Below are 16,063 nucleotides of genomic sequence, written 5' to 3'. Positions count from 1 at the left end.
ATCCATTTCCCCACATAGACAACACTTAGCTTAATAGAGTTACGTTCCACACTTCCAAAAATAGATCAAATCTATTCTATTCATAAACTTAGAAAACAGATTTACAGCATGATCCTGTAAATACTTATTACTGGCAGAGTCATCAGAACCACCATAGCAGCCTCACTTAAGCAGTGAATGGGGGAAATTCATCACAGGGGGTGGAGGGGAGCGTGACAAGGGAGAAAAGGATGAGAAGATCATGTACACATCACTGAAATGTTAGTAAACACCGTAAGGACATGAGACTATATTTTAACATTGCAAACTCTCTGAGGCAGGAACTAGGTGTTTGTACAGTGACTAACCCACTAGGACTTCAATCCTGACAGAAGTCTTGGGCACTATCACAATACAAATACATACATAAAAAAATAAATACAGCACTGTTTTCAGTGTGTATCACGTTTATGACTCATGGTTTTATAATTTGCACTGGATGATAAACAAGAGTATGAATTTCTTCAATAATTTAACTCATTAAAGATTTACAGTAACAATCATTTTTACAGACAGAATTAAAAAGTTATTCAAATAATAATGCTTTAATTTCAATAACAACCAGTTGTAAAATATGTAAGTGCATCAGTGCTCATGCAATAATGGTTACACAAAAGCAAAGCTGCTCAATTAACATTCTCTTATTGCCCAGTGCACAGCTAGCAATGTTCCATCCAAAACTACTGAGTTTCACTAGACATCGATTTATAATATTTAAAAGTTGTTATATAGCTAAGATCCCATGTGCGCTTTTTTTTTTTTTTTAAAAACTCTGTGCCATACTGATTAGACCAAAAAAGATGAGACACAGTTATTTCAATTGGTTTCAGAGTAGCAGCCGTGTTAGTCTGTATTCGCAAAAAGAAAAGGAGTACTTGTGGCACCTTAGAGACTAACAAATTTATTAGAGCATAAGCTTTCGTGAGCTACAGCTCACTTCATCGGATGCATTTGGTGGAAAAAACAGAGGAGAGATAATGAAGTGAGCTGTAGCTCACGAAAGCTTATGCTCTAATAAATTTGTTAGTCTCTAAGGTGCCACAAGTACTCCTTTTCTTTTTAGTTATTTCAATGTTAACTAATTGCTTAGGAAGAAATCCGACACACCTAGAAACCACTCCAATTTAGCTACTTCTATGAAATGGAACTTTACATTCCAATGGAGTGTATTCTTATGTCAATGATGACAGCTATTCTAACTGCCAATCTGTATTTTTTTGTACAATGGATCACCTTAACCAAACAATTCTCCAATATCCTGAATTACAGCCTAATTGCAATACCACAGACCAAAAGCAGTTACAGTTTTTCATTTTAAAAAAAAAATTATGGAGTCCAACTTGTTTTAAAATATTTTCTCAAGTACTCGAAATGATAGTGATTTTCTTCATAAGTAATCAGTGGAAAAAGAGGACTTTCGAACTCCAACAATTTGCAAGTGATAATTTTTAATGTCTAAACTTATGATCCATAGCAGCAATTCCTGATATTAAATACTTAAAAGAAAGCCCATTGAGTTGGTTGTATATGTAAGATGTAACATGTTTTGTAAGGCACCTTTCATAGGCACACAGTAGTATTCACGTTATTCTGCCCCAGTATTAAATACTGCCATGACACAACCTTGAAGTATCTTATCAGCTACTATGAGTGTAATTATGCAGTTCTAATGCTGGTTTTCAAAATACCATTTCATTAAACACTTTGAATCACTCATTCCAGAGGTAATAAGTGTATCAATATTTAGTGTAGGTCATCTGACTGCCATCCTCACAAAGAGCATTTAATAGCAGCTCTTCCTCAAACAATATTTTTCTCTTTTGAAAGGAGACAAAGAAAGCTCTGGGAAATTGACGGCCTTCAGTCATCCAGAGAGCACATGATGTATACAGCCAGCATCTGATTGCAACGATGCCCCACCAACATGAGGAGTGACGTCCTGTAGTGGCAAGGGTATGGTGTGTGGGTGTATCATAATGGAGTGACGTTTTCCCTATATCTTCCAAACTGAGCCTTTAGTGGGGGGGGGGGGGGGAAGCCAGTTCACCCAAAAGTGCTCACGTGTACAACAGCAGCAGATCCTCACGCCATAAGAACCACCATACTGGGTCAGACCAAAGGTTCATCAAGCTCAGTATCCTGTCTTCCGGCAATGGCCAGTACCAGGTGCTTCAGAGGGAACGAACAGAACAGGTAACCATCAAGTGATTCATCCCATCACCAATTCAGTTTCTGGCACGCAGAGGATAGGGTCGCCATTGATGGACCTCTATGGACTTATCTTGTTCCTTTTTGAACCCTGTTCTTGTCCTTCAAAACATCCTCTGGCAAAGAGTTCCACAGGTTGATCATACGTTGTGTGAAGAAACACTTCCTTTTGTTTGGTTTAAACCTGCTGCTTATTAATTTCATTTCATTTGGTGACCCCTATTTCTTGTGTTATGAGAAGTAGTAAACAACAACACTTCCTTATCTACTTTCTCCGCACCAGTCATGATTTTATAGACCTCTCTCATATCCCCCCTCACTCATCTCTTTTCTGAGCTGAAAAGTCCCAGTCTTTTTTCTCTCTCCTCATACGGAAGCTGTTCCATACCCCAAATCATATTTGTTGCCCCTTTCTGTACCTTTTCCAATTCCAACATATCTTTTTTTAGATGGGGTGACCACATCTGCACGCAGTATTCAAGATGTGGGCATGCCATGGATTTATATAGACGCAATATGATATTTACCTATCACCTATTCCTTTCCAAATGGTTTCCTAACACTGTTAACTTTGTTGAATGCTGCTGCACATTGAGTGGATATTTTCAGAGAACTATCCACAATGACTCCAAGATCTCTTTCTTGAGTGGTAACAGCTAATTTAGACACCATCATTTTATATGTATAGTTGGGATTTTGTTTTCCAACATGCATTACTTTGCATTTATCAACACTGAGTTTCATCTCCATTTTGTTGCCCAGTCACCCAGTTTTGTGAGATACCTTCTAATTCTTTGCAGTCTGCTTTGGACTTAACTATCTTGAGTAGTTTTGTATCGCCTGCAAATTTTAGCACCTCACTGTTTACCCCTTTTTCCAGATCATTTATGAATATGTTGAACAGTACTGGTCCCAGTACAGACCTCTGGGGGACACCGCTATTTACCTCTCTTCATTCTGAAAACTGACCATTTATTCCTACTGTTTGTTTCCTAAGTTTAACCAGTTAATGCTCCAGGAGAGGACCTTCCCTCTTATCCCATGATAGCGTACTTTGCTTAAGAGCCTTTGGTGAGGGACCTTGTCAAAGGTTTTCGGAAAATCTAAGTACACTATATCCACTGGATTCCCCCGTCCATGTGCTTGTTGACCCCCTCAAAGAATTCTAATAGATTGGCAAGGCATAATTTCTCTTTACAAAGGGGGGGGGGGTTGTAGGGGCTCATGGTCCCGAGGTGTCAAGCTGCTAATGGGAAAGGGCACCTAAGAGGGGACAAGGAGCATCAGACAGAGGTGGGAGGAAAAGAATCTATGCCTCCCACTTCAAATGGCTTTCCACAGCCCTTGCTTTCACCCACCCCACCTTTACTTCCCATGTGGGGCTGCCCAGATAAGAGCTCCACTCACCAGCCAAAAGGCGGAGACAGAGCCAGACTTAGCCAATGGGGGAGCCAGAGGAAAGAGTCCACCCACCTTCCCTCCAGGTGCCTGCACTCAGGAGAAGGGGAGGTAGAGGCTCCACAGGCCTGGAGCACACGTGAAGAGGCAGAGAGGACATCCACCAGTCCACCTCTTAATGGGGGAGAGAGGACGAGCACCACCTCTCCTGCATTGCAGAGATTGGACCACACGAGGAGGGTGGGTTCAGCACGCTATACAAAATACAGACACCATCATATGCATTTACACCAGAAGTCTGCAAAATAGAACCTGGCACTATCAGATCTTTCTGGAGAAAGGCACTGAACTAATTTGTGGAACTCCCTCTTTGTTCCTACCTCTACCCTTTTGATTCATTGCTCTCCACCTCTGTGCTTTCTCCCACCTATAAACAAGAGGATGGTTCAGGCTACGTGGCCCACTCAGTTCAGTTCTCCGAGTCCGCCAAAAAGGGTGGGGCTTTTCCATGACATGGACACTTACTACCCAGCAGCTAGACTGATTATCCACAGACTTCACAAAACTAAATGTGTCACAATGGCTTTCAGCTGCTGCCGAGTTAGACAAGATTTGAACCAGTGACAGAGTGCTGAAAGATTATCCCATCACGATTCCCCTCCAAAATTTTTTTTTTTTTTTTTTTTTTTTTTAAACAGGCGACAGAGTTATGCTATGTGCGTGTTCCCCCCCACTACCAACAGAACACCACCCTCTTTGATATGACTATTTGAGTGCTATTTTAGGAGATCTGACACATATGCCATGCTTCAGAAAATTTAACAAGCTTTAGAATTTCAGACTTTTCCTCCAGCCACATTTATTTGAAATTAGGTTCTACAGCATAAGTAATGTAGAGCTCCATTCCTCATTGATTAACTCAACACAAATTTATCAGCATGATAATTTTTAGGGGAGGTATGCCTAACGATTACATTGGAATGATACAGATATTTGTGGCAACTTAATCATATTTTTGAGTCAAACACCATGACTATAAAACTATCAGCAGAAAGTGCAAGTCCATTTAAAACAAAAAACAAAAACAAAACACCTTTTCCCACAAAAAGCTTTCTGAAAAGCTTGTCAGCTCAGCAGTGCAAGCATTTCGGTAAAATTGATAATGTCTGATGCCACATCATATCATTTTTAGCAAATATCTATTTCAAACAAAGTTAAAAACATACTCCAACTGTTTAGCTTAATGAAAACCCTACTGGACTTGAGACAAAAAGTTACTTTAAATATTTAAGGGCCATATCAATAGAACTCATTGCCAATTCACACAGCTTAAGCATTTGAACTGAAAGATAGAACACTGATTTTTGAGTTTTATCCATTCTTCAGCAAACTTCAGACTCTCTTTTGATTAAGGCATTTTAAATATGAGAGGTTTGGCTGATGAGATATTACAGTGCCAGGGATTCAATTATAAACTTCCCACGTATCCTGTAAAGAATTACATATACGCTAAGGAATTTTTCATTTTCCTCAGATTTTTTTTAAATTTGCCACTACATTCTCTATGATAAGAGAATTTGGCCAACCCAAACACTAGTTTTTGTTTTGTTTTTTAAATGAACTACATGAATGGTCATAGTTAGTTAGAACTTGGCCAGATTTAGTTTCTTCATTTGCGACAATTAAATACATGAAGCCAATCATTGTCTATACCAGTACAAAAATGTTGGAGGCCAAATTAAAGAGATGAAAACCCAAAGTTAACAAAATATTTTTCTATTTTTAATTTTTTTTTAAATGGAAATTGTTTTCTCCATTCTCCACAACACCCTCCTCCAGAACGCGTTCCCCTTTTCCCTCTTCCCTTTGCTACTGCAGCATCTCACCCTCAGCTGCAAGAGTAGGTGAAAGGCCTCCCATGAGATAAATGCTAAGGGGGATGTGCAAGCAATTTTACTCTGGTAGTGCAAGTTAGCCAACACTACGAACAGTAGTGCTACTAATCTACTCAGCAAGCACTATGTATCTGATCACTTCTAAATATGAGCCACTTTTTTGTTGCTTATGATCAGCAGTCAAAAGCTATTTCAAATAGCAGTTTTAGGGGAAAGAAAGAAAGGGCTTTGTCTTACCACATTCTGCACACATCTACCAAAGGAATGTTTGTTGCAAGATTCACACACACAAAAAATCAAAAGGTAATTAAACCTTCAGTTACTGCTTTTAAGTAGTTTCAAACTAGATAATCAAGTTTATGGACTACAGTTTTGCATAATTAAAGAAACACAATAATCCATAGGGAGGCTCATTAATACATTCAGACACTAGAGAGTTAGTTGAGTAATGGAGTCCACTTCTTTACCGTCAGCACTAAACTGGCTGCCAGTAACTTTTCTGGTGGAATTCAAGCTGTGGGTCTTAACCTAAAAAGCTCTAAATGGCTTGGAAACTACCTCTTCCTCATGCAGCATGGTTGAGGTCTGCAAGGATATTCGAGCTAGAACTTACTCAGTTTAAAGAGGACTTGAAAAAAAGGGGGTTGCTGGCTGAATGATTTCTGTGAAGGGTCCTTGACTGTAGAATTCACTCCCGCACTATCAGCGGTCTGCCAGAGGTTTGGATCCGATGAAGTGAGCTGTAGTTCACCAAAGCTTATGCTCAAATAAATTTGTTAGTCGCTAAGGTGCCACAAGTACTCCTTTTCTTTTTGTGAATACAGACTAACACAGCTGCTACTCTGAAACCTGTTTACCTTCTAGGAACACTCCAAAAATTCTCAAATATACCCATCCTATTAATTCGCATGGTCGTTCATGAAATATCACTTCTCAGAGAGAGTGTTTTTATGTTTAAGTGGACACTCCTTCAGGACTGCAAGTTTTGGCTTGGGCTGTCCAGTGCAGTGATTATTAACATATAGTCTGCGGACCCCTGGAGGTCTGCAATCTACATCTAAGAGATCCGTGAAAGGTTGTCATTTACCATACAACAGTAGTTTTCAACCTGTGGTTTGTAGACCCGTGGGGGTCCGTGGACTATATCTAAGATTTCCAAAGGGAACCACATTTGAAATTTGACATTTTTTAGGGGTCCACCAATGAAAAAAAAGTTGAAAACCACTGGTTTAGTGCATGCAACATAAGACTAGGCTGGGAGCAAAAAAGTGTTTTAAAATATATAATTTTAAAAAGAAAACTTGCAAGTAAGCAAAGCAGCCTTTCCATAGTGTGTTTTCAGAAACACTTAACTACAGCTTTTATTTCTGCCAGTTGTCACCCTGTTTGGGGTTACATCAGTGCAGACCATGGTCTGTTCACTGTATGTTGATTGACAGGTAGTAGCCACTTGTGTGAAAATTGGCTTATGCCCTCTGGCAGGCTCTCTCTCCATCCAGACACAGTCTTCAGTTGAAATACTTTTGTAATTCTCACCCTAACTGAACTGTGAGCCTGAATATTCAAGGGATTCCTGAAACACTTAGCAGGTGGGGGAAAAAAAACAAAAAACAAAAAAAATCTGTGAAATGGCTGCATAAGTGCGGACTCCTCAGCCTGATAAATCTTTCACTTCACTAAATCTGCATTTTATTAAACAGGCCCTTCCTGTGGAAGCGAAGGCTTCCTATTTGGCAAAAACATCAGCATGGTCTCTTCCATGCTCTTTTCATGTTAACACTTTTTCATAGATACTAAGGTCAGAAGGGACCACTCTGATCATCTAGTCCGACCTCCTGCACAGCGCAGGCCACAGAATGTCACCCACCACTCCTATGAAAAACCTCACCCATGTCTGAGCTATTGAAGTCCTCAAATCATGGTTCAAAACTTCAAGGAGCAGAGAAGCCTCCCTCCAGTCAACCATGCCCCATGCTACAGAGGAAGGCAAAAAAAAAACCTCCAGGGCCTCTCCAATCTGCCCTGGAGGAAAACTCCCTCCCGACCCCAAACATGGCAATCAGCCAAACCCTGAGCACATGGGCAAGATTCACCAGCCAGATACCCAGGAAAGAATTTTCTATAGTAAATCAGATCCCATCCATCTAATATCCCATCTCAGGGGATTTGGCCTATTTACCCTGAATATTTAAAGATAAATTACTTACCAAAATCCCATTATCCCATCATACCATCTCCTCCATAAACTTATCGAGTAGAATCTTAAAACCAGATAGATCTTTTGCCCCCACTGCTTCCCTTGGAAGGTTATTCCAAAACTTCACTCCTCTGATGGTTAAAAACCTTCGTCTGATTTCAAGTCTAAACTTCCTGGTGGCCAGTTTATACCCATTTGTTCTTGTGTCCACATTGGTGCTGAGCTTAAATAATTCCTCTCCCTCTCCTATATTTATCCCTAGTTACTTTTTACTATTTACTTCCTAGTCTTCTCCCACATGAAGGTGGTTTGAAGGGTTTCCCCAACCCAGTCCTTTTTAAAAGGCAGAGTACACAGGAACCGTACCCATGACATCTAGATAAAATTGACTGCCCTAACCCCAGTGCCCTCAAACACCCAAAAAACAAAAACAGACAAAAAAAATAAATCACAGTGCAACAATCCTATCAGGCTTCTGTATCTAAACACCAGCACAACTGCTGCTGAAACCAATAGTAGGAATGGTGCTTTATCAGAAACTAAAGTGAGTTACTGCATCCTTCATGCCTTCTGCCCTTCTTAAAATCAGAGGGAAGGAAAAAAAAAGTCATTTTAAATACAGTATCTAAAATCACTACCAAAACTTGAGCTATCTCCTTGCGTGGTGCTTATCGCAGAGGCAGAAAACAAACTGGAGAATACTACTCTGTGGTGTGGGAGGGCCTATCCCAGAGAATGCGAGACTAAATTGCTTGCTAGCCTACTAACAGACATCCCATGATCTACACCGGTTGCAATCACATCACAGAATCTTTCACTGTGTTTATAAACAGCTATAAAATTGCTCTGGTGCCCGTACTATAAATTTTTATGCAACACACATACCTGGCTCCGAAGATGTCTTTTTTTGCTAGATCAATGCCAGAAACAACCTTAACTCTGAGAAGTCGAGACTCGTCCTAATAAAATAGGAAAGAAAAAAAGAAAGGTGTTTTACTCATGCAAATACAAGTGACCTTTGAAGGTGTTCGAGATCACTACTTCCCAAACATGAAAGAATTGAGAGTCTCTGAATAGAAGGAGTCTGGTCTATTTTTCAATCCTGAGTTAAATTCTGAAAGCCTTATGGAGGGAAGTTCAGCTCCCAGAGAACAGTGACAAACAGAGACATGAAGGGCTCTTAGCCATAGCAAAAGCTGGCAAGAATATAACTGCCAGGCTATTGAAAGGGGGAGAGGGGATGGGAAGGATTATTTGCATAAGAGGGCCATTTGAAATCTCAAAATGATCCAGAGAATTTCCACAGGAATTCCTGCTTCTCACATTTCAAGTTAATCTCTTCAATACAAGGTCATATGATTTTGAAAAGGACATTTATTTTGGTATTAATTGCCAATAGTGATATTTTTAATCACTTTTAATCAAATAACGTGCATTTAATAGTACCAGCGCATGAGAAAAGAAAAACACACAGAAACAGCAAGTGAGATCTAGATATGGTACAAAATTGCAAGTATTTATTATCTTGATTTCCAACCTCCTGCCCCTAGATTTTCCAAAAGCAAAGGAATAAAGCAGTGTTTCTCAACCAAGGGTATGTGTACCCCTGGAGGTACACAGAGATCTTGAGGGAGTACATCAACTCATCTAGATATTTGCCTAGTTTTACAGCAGGCTACATAAAAAGCACTAGCAAAGTCAGTACAAACTAAAATTTCATACAGAGAAAGTAAGCAATTTTTTACTAATAGTGTGCTGTGACACGTTTGTATTTTTATGTCTGATTTTGTAAGTAGGTAGTTTTTAAGTGAGGTGAAACTTGGGTGTATGCAAGACAAATCCGACTCCGACTAAAAGGGGTAGAGTAGTCTGGAAAGGTTGAGAACCACTGAAATAAAGGACATTCTGTGTTCTGGCAGATACAAAGCTTAAAAATAACTTTTCAGAGACCTGTGTGGCAGTTTCTGAAAATGCAGATTACCAGCTCATTACCTTGCACAGCAGTTGATCATGCTGACACATTACACTGTCTTTGAACATCAATATTGACACTGCTTTTTTTGTGCGCTGTGCTTTGGCCAGCCTTTTTTAAATAAAAAGGTTGTCAGCAACATGAAAAGAATCCTCTTTCAAACCCCTCCTTAAAAATACTCTCATTTGCAGCGATGCCTACAAAACCCTTGGTAACAGTTAGGAGGTTCATGTGCTAAGTCCAGTCTGTCATACTGAGCAATATTATCTTACTGTTTCCTTGTACTCCCCATCTGCCTGTGTCCACCTATTGTCTCGTCTTAGGTTGCAAGCTCCTTGGGGCAGACACTTTTGGGGCGGGGGAAGGGTGTCTGTGTTTGTACACTATCTTGGTGCATGACTAAGGCTCCTAGACAGACCCCAAGTAAAAAGTGTGGTGGGGGGAGGGGAAATGGATACACTTTACCAGAGCCCGGTCCAAGGGAGGGGCCCGGCAAGAGGGCCACAAGCCCTTCACCATGAGGAAAAAAGAGTCAGGCTAAATTATGGATATTTAAGTTTGACTTAGTGTTACGTATATAATCTCGGGGAGTATGTTTGTACTTCTGTATCTGTGTGGGATGGAATGGCAGCCCATTGTTATGAGTTTGCCCTGTGCCCAGCTAAATGTTGCTTGGGGCCTGGCTCCTAGGTGCTACAGTAATACAAACAGTTTTGAGAAAGATTCCATTGAAACTGGTTTTGCCATCATATGTACAATTTCACTTTTTTTTTACGTGCAACCACCTTATAATAGTGGATGACCCTAAGGTTCAATTATTTTAACTGAGACACCCACTGCTCATAGCTTGTTCAGAAAGCAGTGAAGTTCTCACAGGTTTGTACCATCGTGATCATATTAACCCTACTCAATTTGTTTTAGAAAGCTGACAAAGTGAATCCATCCATTAAACCTGTATTTAAGACTTCCATGAGATTAGGAAGCCCAGAGGTCCATTCTAAAAGCAGACCAGTATCTTGCCTCGGACAGCAGACAGAGTCACATGCTTCAAAGGAAGAAAACCAGCAGAGGCTGTGAGTGTATAACCTGCCCGCAGGGAAAGCTTCCTTGTAATTCCCCCCCCCCCCCAATAGTTAGGATGCCTCACAACCAAAAGCCTGAGGATTTTTATACCTTTCCGAAGCTTATGGAGTTTTGGACTTTTCATTTTATTATTACTGATTTCCAACAGCACTCAGAGCATGCTATGTACTTTCCAAACTGAGGAAGTACGATCCCTGACCCAGAGAATTTACAATCTAAACAGGAACGTGACCAAAACAGTGGAGGGGCAAGTAGTTTATATACAGTTACATTACTAGATATTGAACTGGGTGTATTTTACATATCCTAATTTGTTTACAAGGATGGAGGTGTCCGTAATTTTCTTATGGGCATTACAACAGACTGTCTTCAAAAGTGACTTCCATTTAGAATGGGTGGGACCCGTGCAGATAAGCACAAGATTCTTTCAGGCAAAGGGGGCAGGCATGAAAGAATGCCAGAAAATAATTGTGGGATAAACTGTAACAAGAGGGCTTACGGTTGGCATCATTGTTAAAGACATGATAAACGTTGATAAGTAGTGAGGGACAGTCACACAGGACTTTATAGTGAGACAGCTACCTGAACTCACAACTGTTATTTAAGGTTTCCACCATTATGTCTAAAGTCAGCAGTTACTGTGCTTTATACTGTGGTGGTATTTTGCCCCTCCTTACACTATAAAGTATCATTCCATTCAAAGGACTTTTGAAATTCTCCTAAGTGAAGAAAGTTAAAATAATGGATGGGACTTGGCAACTCCCAAAGCACACCAGTTCAAGAGATGTACTAATTGGAAGCTTTAAATGCACGGTTTAAAGAGGTTTTGTGCTGCATTCAGCCTCTCGACATCTTTAAAAGAAAGCACACACAAGACAATGCATAGTGCTAAAGACTGACCCACAGTGTGCTAAAAGAGAGAAACGGTCTCAGACCTGCCAGTTTTTGTCCCCCAAGAAGCACAGGTATCGCATATAGCTGTGCTTGAAGTTGGTTATAGTTTTCATAGAAACATGAAACAATTTAAAAAAAAAGTTTAGTAAGTCCAGCTTGTGCAATTATACTGAATTCTCAAACAAATCACAACTTTGTTTAATCAATCAGCCAGATACTTTTGATATGCCCATTGTTTGCAAGGGGCAAGGTGAACTTTGTATTACATTGTAGCTTATTTGCTTTTTTTTCCCCCCCTCCAAATGAACATGAAGTTTAAGTTCTATGTACCAAACAGAAAAGCAGAAATAATACAATAGTGGTCATTCAAATTAGTGAGCTAAACAGTCTGCTACCATCTGAAGTACTATTATCCTCCTAGGAAGGAACTGCAATAACCAATCTTACAAGGACATGTTGTTCTTATGAGATTGTCACAAATTAAAGGCCTGATCAAACTTCCTTTGAAGTCAGCTGGAGTCTCTTCATTGACTTCAAAGGGTGTATAGCTTGTACTAATTTGAAATGGAAGATGGGGGGGGGAGATTTGATTTTCATGGCTAAAAGTTTATTAACCTGATTATACTAATAATACTAATATTTGATTGTCATGTGGCACATACTTTCTAGATCAGCAGTGTTCATTGAAATCTTATCCTTCTGCTTCCCCACATTGGAGGGGAAAACTGAATGAAAGTAAATCCTCAAAGACAAAGACTTGTCCCACCATTCTTCCTGATTGGACCTCAAAAAGTACACTCTTTCTTCACTATACTGCTTCCAGTTGCATGTCTTTAAAAACAGATGTTCCAATAAAGGCACCACTCCATAAAGCACTTTTTGCAATAAGGAGTTTTAGGTAATGCATGACAAGGATAAACTATAGGAAAGACATTTGTAACTGCCATTATTGATATACAAAAAAATCAAGTAGAGTCTGTTTTTTGGGCAGTTAAATATAGAGCTTTGAGACTTTCAAAAGTGATAAATTAATAGTCTGCTTTTCCCAACATAACACACAAGTTTCCATTTCCTGGCTCTACCAAAACTACCATTAAATAGCACCACGAGTCTGTAAAGAGTGCTAAAGAGATCATCACTTATGACCCATACAACAATGGGTTAATTCTTCGATTCCAAGGCCAGAAGGGACCATTGTGATCATCGGACCTCATATATGACACAGGCCATCGAACTTCCCCAAAATAATTCCTAGAGCATATCTTTTAGAGGAACAGTCAATCTTGGATTTAAGAGTTCTCAGTGATTCACCACAACCTTTAGTAAGATGTTCAAAAGGCAAGTTAATTACCCTCGCTATTAAAAATTTATACCCTATTTCCAGTCTGAATTTGTCAAGCTTCAACTTCCAGCAATGGTATTGTTATACTGTTCTTTGCTAGTTTAAAGAGCCCAGAGAGTAGTTATCAGTGGCTCACAGTCATGCATAACGAGTGGGGTCTCGCATGGATCAGTTCTGGGTCTGGTTCTGTTCAATATCTTCGTCAATGATTTAGATAATGGCATAGAGAGTACACTTAAAGTTTGCGGACAATACCAAGCTGGGAGGGGTTGCAAGTGCTTTGGAGGATAGGATTAAAACTCAAAATGATCTGGACAAAATGGAGAAATGGTCTGAAGAAAATAGAATGAAATTCAATAATGACAAATGCAAAGTACTCCACTTAGGAACGAACAATCAGTTGCACACATACAAAATGGGAAATGACTGCCTAGGAAGGAGTACTGAGGAAAGGATCTGGGGGTCATAGTGGACCACAAGCTAAATATGAGTCAACAATGTAATGCTGTTGCAAAAAAAAGCGAACATCATTCTGGGATGTATTAGCAGGAGTGTTGTAAGTAAGACACAAGAAGTAATTCTTCCGCTCTACTACACTCTGATTAGGCCTAAATTGGAGTATTGTGTCCATTTCTGGGAACCACATTTCAGGAAGGATGTGGACAAATTGGAGAGAGTCCAGAGAAGAGCAACAAAAATGATTACAGGTCTAGAAAACACGACCTATGAGGAAAGATTGAAAAAATTGGGTTTGTTTAGCATGGAAAAGACGACAGAGGGGACATGGTAACAGTTTTCAAGTATGTAAAAGGCTGTTACAAAGGAGGAGGAAGAAAAATTGTTTTTCTTAACCTCAGAGGATAGGACAAGAAACAATGGGCTTAAATTGCAGCAAGGGAAGTTTAGGTTGGACATTAGGAAAAATTTCCTAAGTGACAGGGTGGTTAAGCACTGGAATAAATTGCCTAGGGAGGTTGTGGAATCTCCAATGTCTAACCTGCTCTTAAAAATCTCCACACACATCAGGAATGGTCTAGACAATTAGTCCTGCCAGGAGTGCAAGGGACTGGACTAGATGACCTCTCAAGGTTCCTTTCAGTTCTATGATTATTAAACATTTGTTCCCCATGTAGATACTAAGGCATGACTTGATTCCACTCTATAACCTTCTCTTTGTTAGCCTCAGGGAGCTCAGTATCACTATAAGGCACTTTAGCAATCAGCCACAGTCATGTTCTGTGCTGGAGTTTTGGGTGCTTCTAACAACAGTGTAGTGATTATTGTATGTTTATGGCTATGACTGGGTATTTTCCTGAAACTATCAATTATGTGGCTCTCAGTGTACATTTACAAGTATGGTTTGCATTCTGCAATATTTGCTGTAAAACTAATAAAGATTTGATTTTCCAAAAATAGACTTTTATTGCATAGAAAAACAGTGCAGAAAAATCAATGTGCAAAAAAAAAAACCCCCAAAAAACAAAAACCCACATCCAATGTTATACAATTTTTTTTTTAAACAAATTAACAGGGGTGGAACTTTTAAATAAGAAAAGGAGTAAACATTTAAATCCATTTGAGTGCACAAACATAGTCCATTGTGGCTACATATACACCAACTGTGGTTCTCACAGGTCAGCATATGTAAAGCTGTGGTTCTCCTTGCTGTCCCACAGCCTGGAGTGGTACAAGTACTGATGTGAATGTGGAGGGCGTAACGCCATGTGGTTCTACAAGGACTGCAAACAGTGAAGACTCTGATTTTTGGACCAGTAGGTCAACCAGGGTCTGCAGCTTTTGGGTTTGCTGCCTGAGAAGACTTACTATGACCCAGTGCATTTTCCTCTCCTTGTCCTGGTAGGACTCTAGTCCTGTTTCCTGTCCTCCTCTCTCCCTACTATTGGTCATATTGGCTCTCCAAGCCCTTTATTTGCAGTCCAATACAGCACTGGCTTGCAGGATCTCAAAGAACATATCCTCTCTAGTCCTCTTCTTTCTCCTCATCAGGGGCACAACGGGGGCACCCCCAAGGTCATTGTGTCAGAAATATCATCGGATTTACAGTTGCAAGGGAGAGGGAAAAGAAAGTTTCAAAGACTCCTTTCTGTTAAACCCATAAGCACGTCTAATAAGAAATACTTAAAAGCTTCAGTGTTGGAGCACCTCCACACAATACTACTCTGCAGCCCCATCCATGATGCACACACCCTGCCAGGGGAAAGGAGAAGTAGAGGAAGAGAGAAGAGGCTTTTCAGTTGCATGAAGCTATAATAATATTTCAATACTTATTCCATGAGTACGAGTATAGGGAAGTGGCAACGTATATTGGCACTATATCTGTACACACACACACGGGCCAGGCACCATCTTTAAACATTGTAAGGAAATGCATGCACACACATACTCACTCAAGTTCCCTTCCCCTTCATCGGGTTCATCTGCACTTGCCAGGCAGGACTGGCTATACCTCAAATAGGTCCTGGCTTTGGGCATTGCTGGAGTCCCTGCCATGTCTCCCCCACTTCACCTCCTCCTGACTGTTCACAGAAGAGATCTCTAGCTCAGATTCCTCCAGCATATCCACAATGCTCTGTGGAATGGTGGTATTGTCTCTGCCAAGTACAGTATGCAGTTCCTTGTAGAAGCAGTCTACAGTGCAGCACCAGATCTCTTGTTGCACTCCCTGGCCTTGTGGTATCCCTGGTGCAGTTTTCACTTTCACACAACATTGATGCTAATCCCTGTCATACCTCTTTGCCTGCAACTACCAAGCAATCTGCTTGTAGATGTCCATGTTTCTAGGGCTGATCTATAGCTGTGCTTGTACAGCCTCTTCTCCCCACAGACCCAGGAGATCCAATATTTTCTGTCTACTCCATACAGGAGCATGTCTAGTGCATGGAGCCAGAAAGATCAGTTGGGCAGTTGGACCCAACAAGGGTAAGTTGCTAGCTTTTCTCGTCAAGATGGACAATCAGACAAAGATATTTCAAAAACATGCAGGGACCTGCTTCTGATCTCCGTGACCTCTGCAC

The 16,063-nt window shown here is 40.3% G+C and overlaps 1 protein-coding gene across 1 annotated transcript in view; it reads right to left on the bottom strand.

Moving 5' to 3' along the window:
* Positions 1 to 16,063, bottom strand: part of NEDD4L (NEDD4 like E3 ubiquitin protein ligase) — a 366,011-nt gene that overhangs the window by 273,794 nt on the left and 76,154 nt on the right. Inside the window, 1 exon segment of the mRNA XM_038403055.2 lies at positions 8,623 to 8,696. Within this exon segment, the coding sequence (XP_038258983.1) occupies positions 8,623 to 8,696 (74 nt within the window).

Source organism: Dermochelys coriacea, chromosome 5 (assembly GCF_009764565.3).
Source record: "Dermochelys coriacea isolate rDerCor1 chromosome 5, rDerCor1.pri.v4, whole genome shotgun sequence".
Lineage (NCBI taxonomy): Eukaryota > Metazoa > Chordata > Testudines > Dermochelyidae > Dermochelys > Dermochelys coriacea.
Note: the sequence above shows the minus strand (reverse complement) of the source record. Positions and strands in the feature narration are given on the sequence as shown.